This window comes from Notothenia rossii, assembly GCF_949606895.1.
Source record: "Notothenia rossii genome assembly, chromosome: 11".
Classification (NCBI taxonomy): domain Eukaryota; kingdom Metazoa; phylum Chordata; class Actinopteri; order Perciformes; family Nototheniidae; genus Notothenia; species Notothenia rossii.
In genome coordinates this window covers 36,381,996-36,394,380 of record NC_136910.1, presented here as the reverse complement: position 1 = coordinate 36,394,380, position 12,385 = coordinate 36,381,996, and the positions used below count along the sequence as shown (strand labels likewise).

The following is a 12,385-nucleotide window of genomic DNA, read 5'->3' as shown; positions in this document are numbered from 1 at the left end:
TTCCACTTGTGGCCACAGTAGGTGCTGTTTAGCAAAAACGATGTCCGCTCACTTTAATTCAACATTTTCAGCATTATGATTCATCCTGTTTTCAGCTGCTTTCTATTAAATCAAGGTGAAAAACAAAAGCCAGCCATGTGGAAGTGTGAGACACCTCTCAAAAGGCATCTGAGGACAGTGTTAACAGCGACACGAGCAAGATTTAGTCTGTAAACGACCTCACATTCCAGCTGTTTCATTTACGTTTCATGTTATCGGACAGCTTTAATCCGAACTTCTCAGGACACTGACCCAGTGACCGGGCCGAGAGCTGCGAGAGAAGCAGCAGCAGGGAGGAAGAGGCAAAGGAAGGAAGTGAGAAGAGTGAGATATTTCTGTTTATTTAATTGAGACAGACAGACAGAGTGGATTATGGTTTCTTAGCCACTAATATATTGTCAGAGAAGTGCCTCGTAAACTGGCACATACAGCGCTTTTAATGTTATACCATTTTTATTTACACCTAATGCCTTCATTTCGGGAGGGTGTAACACCAGTAAAAATCAGCTCATTTCGACTTAATGAGATGAGCTGAACCCTTGGCCACTAATTGTTAAATAGCAGGAATGACGGAGCAGATGAATTTAGAAAAACAAGTCTGACAAAAACAGACAGAGAATTCCACCCAGAGTCTGCAGATATAGTCCAGGGTATTCTTCAGCCTTATACCCATAGACGTAGTGACACACACTAAATAAGCAGCACACACACACACCTGGAAGAGGATCCAGAGAACAGAGTTTTTCTGAGCAGAGCTCCTCTTGTGGACTCTGAGGCTCAGAGCTCCAGCCAGACTCTTATTGCTTTAACAGGGGGAATACCATATGGTTTACTTCACTGTCTCCACGCTGCAGCTCAGAGCAGCAAGGATAAATCACTGTCTGCAGTCCACCGCAGACTAAGATGGAAAAACTGAGTCAAGATTCCACAGTGCACCTCCGAATGATCGTTTTACAGCAAGAAACGGCCCATGTGTGATGGCCTTTATCTCTGTCCTTCTATCTAATTCCACTCTTTTATCTCGTTTTGCACATTCCGTTTAATTTGATATCCTCCATTAGCAACTTTATTTCCTTTTGCCTATTGTATCTCTCCCCTCATTCTGTCTCTCCCAGCTGATATGCTTTTGATGGCTGACTGCTGAGAACTGTATGATAAAAGAGGGCCCTGCAGCACTGACATTACAAAGCCATTTCCTCACACAGATCCATTATTCTTGCACCAAACACACTGACACAAAACAATGAAACTGAATCTAATAAATATTACATTTTGAGCAGTAATGAAGATTTTATTTTGTCACAGACGACCAAGCAGTGACACGCAAGTTAGGACTATTAAGTTGAACTTTTTCCAACACTTCACTGCGTTGCTGTGCATCTTATCTAATGATGGGAGTCAATCCAAATATGAAATGTTTTCTCACAAAGAAAGTGTTTCATCATAATTAGTGAAATGTTTTTAACCAAGTCTAAAGTATTGATATATTATGGACGCCATTATACAGGAAACATGTTGATCAAAATACAACATTATTATGATTTATAAGAAATAAAAGCATCAACGAACCCCATTTGCATACATGGCATCACTGAATACAGAACAAAGGAAGTAAATGTAGGTAATATATCAAACGCAGCCATGTCCTGATGTAATCATGCAAACAATGACTAAAAGGAAATACTATTATAGAGAAAGGATGGGCTAAATTTATTTCAGCGCTTAGGTGTGGAAAGAGTGACACAACACGAAAATGGAAAATGAAAGGGGAGCATTTAGGTTATCAATCACTGTTTTTGTGAAAGTGATAACACACACAGTAATTGCAACCTGGGGAAAGGAAGGCTTGCCATATCATGTAGTGCCAAATGATCTTCCAGCGTTGCCATGACGCCCAAAACAACTGTCAGCTCCTCTCCTGCCGGCATTTTAAACACAGTGCAGCTTTCACGCTGTAGGGGAACACAAGGTACTGAGCCAATAGCAGCCTGACTGACAGTAGGCTGAATCACATGAGGAATCTACTGTCAATCAGTATCCCTGGTGGATTTAAATGTGTTATTAGCAATAAAAAAATCACTTTTAAATAATACTACAAACAGTAAAAGTAATGTTTTTGTTCATGTGTGTAGAAGAACCTACCACTGTATGAATAAGGTGAAAAGTTCATTCTAAGTGTACAAAAAAACGTATTCATTCTTTGTGGTTATACACAAAATAAAAGTTATTGATTGATCAATGGAATATGATATTTCATTTGTTCTGCTAATAACTATTCACTGGTCCTTTTGAGTAATGTTTTTTCCTCATCATTTTGATAAAGGTTTTCTTTAAATGCCCTTTTGGGTTGCACATGAATGTAATTCCTATAGACGACAGTGTTGCTCAAACACTTATCTCTGCTCTCTTCATTAGTCTAACATGTGTCCTGCTTCAGCACAAACTACTGCATGCAGTCAAACTGTAGCTTGGTCCCTTTTTAAAACAAAACCAAAAATAATGAAGCCCAACGCTTAATTACTGAATGCTGCTGAATAAGCTGAAAAGCCTTGATTTAACGTTGCCTTTCCAACTCCTACTCGTTTCATCACCTAATAAAGTATGGATAGAAGTCGCCAAAAGACGGTGAAGTTTCAGGAGTGACCAGAAACGATTGTATTTCCCCTAGTAGGAAAGAAATGCTTACCCTCAGTATTCCTACTGCACAGGCTGTGGCTAAGCTCGGCTGGGGAAGGGGGGATGAGGTTGGAAAGGATGAGTCATACATTGCTTTCCATGCTCCATGATTATAATACCCCATTACAGAGAAAAGTACTGTTTCCCAGCTGAAGTGAATACTGGGCTTATGAGCAGGGACCAGACTAACTTTTGTACCCTGCCATGCACTACATGCTGCAACAAAGCATACTGTGAAAATCAAATACAGGGGTGGGAGTTGCATCATGAGGTTGCACATCCAACTTTTACATCATTGCTGTGATCGTGGGGACATATCAAACAGCGCTGCCTTCATTTTGTTTCCTTTTTCCTGTCAGGGAATAAAGAATAAACGACCCATCTTTGCTGTGTTTTAGTAGATAATAGCTTTGGGCAGGCAACACCTAAAGAGAAAAGTATCTGGCCTAAAATCAAGCAAGCTGTGTCATGAGTACAGAGGTCTATTCAGCAGTACAAAACAATTATTTGACCCTTAATGAGTCTGGAAAGGAATAGACGTTATACTGTCCAGGATATGGCAAATAATACCCTATTTGTCCTGCACAAAGGATCTCCTTAACTCAGACACAGGGTCAAAAGCTTTCCCCGCATATTTTGTTTTATCTCCCGTGTTGTTATCAGGCATTAGAGCTGATTTACAGTCCTTTCCACAAAGCCTGCATTTACCAGGGTAAGTGGCACATGCAGTTGCAGGGTCACTGCTCTTCTCCACAGTCCAGCTAACTCAGATTCCTTCCTCAGCGCCATGGCAATAGGCACAGACAAGAAGCCACTTTTTCTCACCGCTACCTATCTGATTGAGTAGGACATGACCTCAGGATTGCCACTTTAGGGTGAGTAAGAAACAACTGAGAGAAACCCTGCAGATAAATGACAATTACAATTCTGCCTGAGGGATGATTACTGAGATGATGACAGTTTTTTAAACCTCGTGCCATGTCTGCCTCTCACCTTTAAGCTGGATTGTGGTAGAATAAAACCACAACTTTTTGATGTCCTTCCATGCAGTCATACAAATCGAAAATCGAAAATTGAGCGTCCTCTCAAAATGTCCAAACAAATAATACCGGAAGTTAAGCAATTTGTTCAATTTTGCATGGATTCACTCACTTCTATGGGCCTCTCTAATTGGCCCCAGAAAGAACTTTGAATAGTGACAAAATGGACATTTTTACTTATCCATATAAATCCTTTAAGAATAGCCGTCCATATAAAGAGACTGTAATGAAAAACAGCTGCGGACCAGCTGTATTCAACCTTTAACCCTGCCATAAAGTTGGCTGCCTTAAACAAAAAGAAGTGAACCTTTTAATGACCCTGGATGTGTATGTTCAAACCTGGCCGAAAGGGAAGGCACACTGCTATTATTTTTACAAACTCAGCTATACAGTAAGGCTGCAGATGTTATTTGATTAGGAATTTTCGGTAAGAACCAGCTCAGAATGGTGTATTTTCTTTTGAAAAATGCAACAGTATAATCTTTTCATGGTCCCCTGTTCCACCAAGAATGGGAAGAAAACATCTGGAAGAAATTTTTTCTGGGTTTTTGGAGGGCTTAGCAGACAGCACAATGGAACTTATCGAATCCAGATGTGAAGGCGTTTAGTGAAACAGAAAGGCCTTATTCTATTTAATCCTTTAAAGTATAGTCTACATAAGTATACAACAAATACCATCTCTTGATATTTAACATTATTCTTGAGTCATGCCAATTCTCTGATTGTTTATTTCCACTGCTCCTTTCAACACTGTCGTCTATTAGCATCAGAAGCTTTGGACAAAATCCATCCTTGGTTTCACTTGCACAAGGTATGCAAAGAATGTTATTTCAGTATTTCTGATGACTAAAAGTACTCGGCAGCTCAAGTAAGTTATGGTCTGGTGTGAATGTTTGCAACAGACAAAAAGCTTTTGCTTAATTAATTATAACAAACCACGGTAAAAACAGTCAAAACTGATTGTATAAGACTTGTAAAAAGAGTTAATTGATTATGGAAACTAAGTTGAAAAAGAAACTTTGCAGAAACAAAGGAAACCGTTTGAAGAAGGAAGATTTGTTCCACAGCATTTATATGCTGATCATAAAACTACAAAGCAACTGAGGTCAATCACTAGGGGGCAAGCTTGTCTATTACATTTGAATTAGGGATGCACACTTTGGATTATTTCCAGTCACTTTTTAAGTCTCTGTGTCTGTCTGTGGACAGATTTCGTCACTGCAATAGTGTCACACAAATCTACAGATGTTTAAATTAGATCAAATGTAAAAGGTTGAGTTGGAAAATGGCTGTGGTCCCATCACAAAGGGAGCCAAGGGGCCAATGGCTCAGTGTAACTTGTGCAGATATTCTATTCTTAAGGGCATCAACCACTGGCCAAAAATATATAATACTACACACACACTTCTAATCTTCCTTTCTGACCTCCAAAAGTCAGAGGACAATTTATTGCAACAAGCAGCAGTGGAGCTTCAATAGCAAGAATTCCTTTCTTCAGGCAATGAAACTGTAAACTTAACAGCAGTGGCAATCCTAAAGTCCTGACCTCTGAACTCTGACCCCTCTTCTCATTCTTAACCTCCATGTCTTATACTGTAAGCCTTCTGTTAGTACCACTTTTAAAGTAAGGTCTGCTTATTAATGCATGGATTAGGCCTTTGCTCAGTCTCTTAGTGTTTGATTGTGCATGCAGTGCACCAATCCCCTTTAACCTCAGGTTGCTGTTCACTTTGAACACGTTTGTAGTTTGCAATAAACTCATTTCTTAGTCTTTGAGAATATAATGCAACCGCAGAGGCATATTTTAAAATGTTATCTTTACGGTTTGGTTTTTCAGTAACCATAATGCTTGTCCATGATTGTATTGCTAACAAGCTAACATGCTAAGCTACATTTAGTACACTTTTTCTTTTTCAGGGTACCAGTAGAGCTTTGAACTAGTAATACACTCAATAAAATTATATTAAAAAAGGAAATGAATAATGTGAAAGGGGGTGTGACAGACCAACTGAAAAAGTATCAACCAACTGTGGAGATTGGCTAAGCTCTTCTGAGCATTTAGCATCTCTTTGCTAACAGCCTACTACACCTTTATTGCAGAAAACTAACTCACTATTCTATCAACCGTGTTTGCAGCAGCAGCAGCAAGCAGCTGATTTCAGTGCTCAACACATATCAGAACAAAGAAGATAGCAAAAAGTAAGCTAATGTGCACTGTGGAACCCAAGATAAAGGCTAGTGTATTTTAAGGAGTTACTGGAAACCAAGACAAATCTAAAGAAAAAGGAATATTACACTTACATTCGCCATGGAGACATAAAGGCAACTCTTATTACAGCTATGTGTGTGATAGATGTGTAAAAAGGGAAGTACAAGGATTGTTTGCAGCTTGGTCTGCTGCCTCCAGGTGGTGAACCCCCAAAATGAATGCAGTTTTGTGAGCTAAAACTCGAAATGTTACATTTTAAAATTGGGTTTTGTTTTACACTTTTAATCCATATAACCACATTTCTTTCTTTTTTTCTTTCTTTCTTTTTTATATGAATGATTTAATAAGGGATTTGTTTTAACAGTCCAAGATTAACTTAATACCTTGTGGAACGAGTCATTGGATTTCAACAATCCTCAAATGTTGAAATGAAAGAGTTTGAAAAACCTGAAAAAAAAAAAATCACTTTTGATTTAATCTCAGATGAATGTCAAAGTCCCATATGGAAATATGCCAACTATTTTTAAAAAGTCTATCAATTTAGTATTGATCAAGTAGATGATTAAAGAATATGTAATGATTACAAAATAAACAATGAATATTTAATTTATTTTTAGTAGTTCAACCCATATCAATTATTTTAAACCTGCATTTTAATTGGAGTACACTGTGTAGAGTTGGGCCGTGCTGGTGTGTGGGCAGGCCTCTGCAAGCTTTCAGATGAATGTATACCGAGTCCTCCCTGAGGCTAAGAGGTCATGTGGTTAGGGTCAAGATTAACTTTTACTGCTGACAACTGGCTAATCGTCAACGATTACCGTTTGCACCACACGTTGTTGGGAAAGGTGTGTATAGATGTTATATTTTACTATATTTTGACATAAAGTGAATATAAAAGCAAAGACTGAGTTTAATCCAATACTATACTGAAAGCTCAACTCATTTGAAATGTTTGAAAACTTTAAGAAAAGTGAAAATCTTCAACTTTAGAATTGGTGATTAGTTGACACAAAACGTGCATGTATTTGGCATGTTGCTTTAGTCATCATTCGGCATGTGTCAAGTGTCAAGTTTCAGGAATTGTACCAGACCCCTTGAGGGTCCCTTACAAGACTCTGGTTCCTCTCTATTGGAGCTAAAGCGCTGATTAAATCCAGTTTCCAGCACCAAAATGGATTCAGTCCCACTGCTTCTGGTCCCAAAGACTCAAGTCCAACTCCCCCTCTGTCATCAAAAACTCCATAGAGTGACCTAAGATGTGTTCACTTAACCACCAGTGTTTATAGGCAACTTAAAAAAATCAACAGGCTGCAGTAAAGTCTTTATTTGTCTATACCCTATATGAACTTAAAACCACTTCAAATTCATCTGTTTTCCATTAAGCTCATTTCTAATTGTACATAGCTTTGAATCAAGCAGCTGACTCGGTGTGACATCCCATTGGTAACTTTGGCACAATCTTGGAGACTTTCTTACTGTCCCTGAAGCAGACAGCAGAAAGCACCTGTTCACCTTAAAGTCCCGCAGTGTCCGAGCCTTACGGCAGACAGCAGACCACCAACCATGCCAGGCAGTCTTAAGCAGCTAATAATACATGTAGGCCGGACCCCAGCCCCACCACCACAGCACTGCCTGACCTCTGGACCCCCATGGGACAACACACTGCCACAGTGAAGGGTCTAATGATAAAAAATAACTTCTTCTTTCAAGCCTTTGGAGCCTACAGGCTGGGTTTAACTGGTATTTAACTGAGTTGCCAAACGTTAACACTCCTATTTTCGACACTCTAGTTATGTGGAGTATTTGTAGAATGTAATTAATAAATATATTGGGGTTTAAGCCTAAACACAGCGCCTCAAGCTATAGAATGTGTGTTTGATGTTAGTCTTTAAGGCGGCTCCACCCTACCACTTCAGATGAGCTGCAGCACCTCCCTTTAAAATTATGCTCATCCCTCGTCAGTAAAAAAAAAGAAAAAGGAAAAAAGCTTTGGAAAAACTCTATTCACACTTTCTCTAACTGCAACACAGAAAAGTCATTACATTACATTGCATTTAGCTGACGCTTTTATCCAGAGCGACTTACAATAAGTTAGAAGTTATAATTAGAAGTTCATAATAAGTTTGGAAAATGCAAGACAGAAAAATGCTTTAAGTAACATCTGAAAAACAGATGTTATTTGTGACCCCGGGACATACTGTACAGTTTATTATATCACCATCAAATGCATGCAAACCTTTTCAAAACAAGATTATTCAGGGTTATATCTATATTTAAAAACGTTTGCAAGTTTTTCCAGTGGCATTGTACAACTTCCTTGCAAACCAGCTCCTCAGACCCAATAAGTGGCAAACCTCCCTGAGTTATTCTCAAAAGAAAACCCCTTGTCTCAAAAACACACAGTCCTATGATACTTTGACAAGTCCCTTAGTTTAAAAAACCAAGCTGTATACATAAAGGCAGTAATATGGCACAAAGATGAGTTTAGGAGGAGGGGTGGATCCACTTTACCCAGAGAGAAAAACTTTTTTTCAGCGCAGCTTCAAAATGAACCCACACATCTCACAGCTGCATCTTACCTGAACTTGCTTGCGATGTGACAAAAAGCAGAATCACCGCTAAAGTGATTTGGGCGTCCCTTATCGTCCGTTTAACTTTCCATCTTATATGGGTATCCATGACCGCCAGAGACGTCCACGGCAAGTGGATTCACTTTTCAACTTGGAGAAACTAACTCGACTTGCAACAACTTCTGGTCAGGACAATACTAAAAAGCCAAAAGTCCCAGAGAAAGAGAAAAAAGGGGGAGGGGGATTGTTTGGTTATTTCTCAAGCAGCCATAAGGGATTGTTAGTGTGCGTTCCTCCAGCTAGTTAACGGATGGGCACCCGTCTCTCCGCACGGCTCCTCTCCTCTCTGCGTGTCTGAAATGTGCTGCACTGCTGCGCTCCGTTCAGAAGTGTTGCCCACTCCTCAGCCGTCACGTAGAGCCCCTTCAAGTCCAACGGGGCTACGGCGCACAGAAAAGCTCTCCCCCCGGGCTGTCAGTCACTCGGTGGACAGCAGGCTCGGGCAAATCAGAGCGGTCCATACATTAGAGCCAGCCCTGTTCCTGGCCGGGGGAGGAGGAGAAGTTGGGGGAAAGTTTCACGCCTACAAGTCTTAGCGCTCTGAGCTCTTCTGCATGGAGTCCACTTCTTCCATAGAGAGGCAGGGCGGGAAAAGCAAACTGCGACTGGGAGAAGTCATGGAGAAAGGAGGGCGATTCAATATAGTAGTGATTATTCAAACTGGTTTTAAGAGTAGGGTTGTGGATCAACAGGTGGGCTCCACTAAAAGCACTGACCCAGCCTGTGGAACAGTAGCCTATTTAGGTTATCTAGCTGACATGTAGGCTATTTAAATTATGTATTTATTACATGTAGCCAGCCAGGTTGTTCTTTAACACATACTTATATTTTTGTGTAAATATTGACTTGTTACAATAGTCTTAACATCAATATTTTAAGAGCTTTTATAATAGTTTTTATATATAGGCCTACATTTTTTCCTACAGTACGTATTCTTCTTTCTATGTCTTTGTATGCGCCATATACATTCTTCGTTTGTGGGATAGGCCTACTTGGGAATAAAACCGATTCTGATTCTGAACAATGTGAGGCCACTATTTCCAAACGTCCAACTTGTTCTGTTCTTATTCAATAACTAGCAACTTATTATTATCATTAACTTAAATTGTAAATGTAATTGCATTTATTTATTTAAAAGCACTACAGTATACATTTTCTAATGCATTTATAAAGCACTTTTCCAGTATTTGCCACCCCTCAAAGTGCTTTTACACATGCTAATCAGAATTCAATCATTCACACACATTCATACGGCTGCCATACAAGCTGACACCCGCTCAGGAAACACACACACATTGGCCTTGCCATCGGAGCATTTTAGGGTAAAAACTACCAAGGACACATCAACATTTTGACTGTAGACGATGGCGATCAAACCACCAGCCTTCCGATTTGAGACCATCTACCACCTGATTTATAATTAGATTGTGTATATATAAATCTAAAAATAGAAATACATATGAAAAGTACCATGATGATGGGTAACTAAGTGAAAGGCCCAAGGTTCACAGCATATCAATTATTATTTGGTGGTTCTTTTACAGGTACACAAGCTGGGGGATGAGTAAGCTTCACTCAAACAATGAAAGTTTGAGTGCTATTTTGGACACGATGGATTCATAAGTGATAAGTGACTCTCTGGCAAGATGGTCCAGCTTTTATCATGGACAGGCCCAATTTTGGACACGAAGAACAACAGAAAAACAGCAGTTATTAATCAGATGTTTTTTTTATCAAAACCAGACATTATTCTTTTTATTGTGGAGTGCTTGAATGGACTTGCTAAACTGTGAAATGCTTCATACAAAATGTATATTCAAGAACAACTCAACAATCAGTTCAGATCCAGTTGAGCTTGAAGAACTATAACTTATCTCTAGTAATCTATAAATTCATTTAAATGCAAAATTTGAATCAACCAGTCAAAGCAAACTTTTCATTGAGGCTGTGATGTACGTCAGATATCACTGTAACGTTTGAATAAAGTGAGAAAATACAGAACTGAGAAAAGGCAGCTTAAATGCAATCTAATCACTGGAAAAAAATATTGCAAGTATTAAATTCACCCTCATTGATGAATAATAATTTGTAAATAACTTTTTGGTGCCACGGTGAGATTCAGACACCAGCTCTTGCTGACGTTGTCTCAACTGTCATATGGCTGCTGAAGTGGGGGGCAGACCTCCGTTAAGTGCCCAGTAAAAGTTGACACGATAAACAAACAGCACAATATTGTTGCGACATCTGACACTGTGTCACATTACGAGGTGAAAACCATCTTTACACACGCAAGTGACTTGTTACAGTATGTTAGACTGGACACTGAGTGATAGTACAGACTACAATATAAAATGATGAAATATTGTCCAGGCGAGCGCCATTAAAGAAATACCTCACCCATGAAATGAACATTTGTTTATCAAACGTCAATCCAGTTTACTCACTTCCGAAACATGCTTTTTCTTACTACACAGAAACTGCCAAATGATTTTAAATAGTTTTTGTTAATGGACATGTGTTTGAGAAGTAGTGAGCATATTCATTTTTAAATGAGACTTGGATTACATGCGAGATGTATGTGAAAATGTGTAAGTAGACCTAGTTGTTTTCATTGTTTTGCTATTCAAACGCAGTCCCTAATAACTGTATTTTATCATGAACTTTTCAGTTTTTTCCATTCATTGTAAAAGGATCCAGGCAATAACTGTTTTCTTTTGAGAGTTCACGGAAACATGTCATGAGTAATTCATATACAAATGGTTATATAGTGGGTCGTTTAGTTTGGAAAATTGTCTTAAAGCTTTTGGAGAATATAAAATTAAAGAAGCACAACTGCATCATGACTGATTTTTGTCTGCACTCACATGCTCTTTTGTAACACGAAAATCATGATGTACTGACTGACAAATGCATTTAGAGAAATGAAAAATGGGCTACACACCTTTAATCTCCTGTCAGATGGCATCAGTGAACATGTTGGAACCATACACTGGATATAGGGTTATTAATCATGTTGAAACATAGCCTTGCCTACTGCCTTCACAGCCTTTTTACCTTAAATGACCCTTATTTCCATATACTTTTCTTTGGTTCTGAAGGCAACAGATTTTTAAATAAACTGCATCACTTGAAAAGGAGAGGATATTTACATCCAGAATACACCAGCTTTTCTAAACTGACCACTTAGACATATAATGGTTACGTGGTCAGATATATGGTACAAATTATGGGCAGAGCCCTGTGTTTAGGGTGGCTTTGTACCTACACCACACTAATGTGAAGGCTCTTTAACTGCTCCTGTGCACACACTCCCTTAAAACTCTGTTCTAACCAAAAACATGGTGTTTTATCTGGGGCTGGACCATTGGTGGTTGTGCCCATCGGAGGACATTCAGAATACTCTCTCAAAATACATCCCTGTAAGACAAAATATAGGACACAGTTGGAAAAAGACATGGGAATTGAGATTTGGTGAAATACTTTTTCAGTTTAGAGCCAATATTTCAATTATATTTCTACTATTTTTCACATTTACATTCACCAAGATATGAAAAAGAAAAAGCCAGAGGTCTGGTCAGCAGGCGGTGCTTTCACTGAGTTGATCTCTTATCCAGAGGTCTGTACTACGAAGCCGGATTTTCGCTTAGCGAGGTAACTTCAGGATAAACAACTCTGGGTCTCCGGTCCTACGACGCTGGTTCACTTCTTACGTAGATCTCAATGGTAACTTATGCTGAACGGCGGTTTGGTTCCAGGATAAAAGATCAACTCAGTGAAAGCACCGCCTGCTG

At 39.1% G+C, this 12,385-nt stretch overlaps 1 protein-coding gene across 2 annotated transcripts in view; it reads right to left on the bottom strand.

Annotated features, from left to right (window-relative positions):
* Window positions 1-8,993, bottom strand: part of col5a1 (procollagen, type V, alpha 1) — a 79,400-nt gene extending 70,407 nt beyond the window's left edge. The window contains exon 1 of one of the 2 annotated variants that reach the window (XM_079660450.1): window positions 8,544-8,993. In XM_079660450.1, the coding sequence (XP_079516576.1) occupies window positions 8,544-8,643 (100 nt within the window). In that variant the 5' untranslated portion in view covers window positions 8,644-8,993. The remainder of the gene's footprint in view (window positions 1-8,543) is intronic. The other variant, XM_079660449.1, reaches the window with a different exon arrangement.
* Window positions 8,994-12,385: the final 3,392 nt, after the last annotated feature.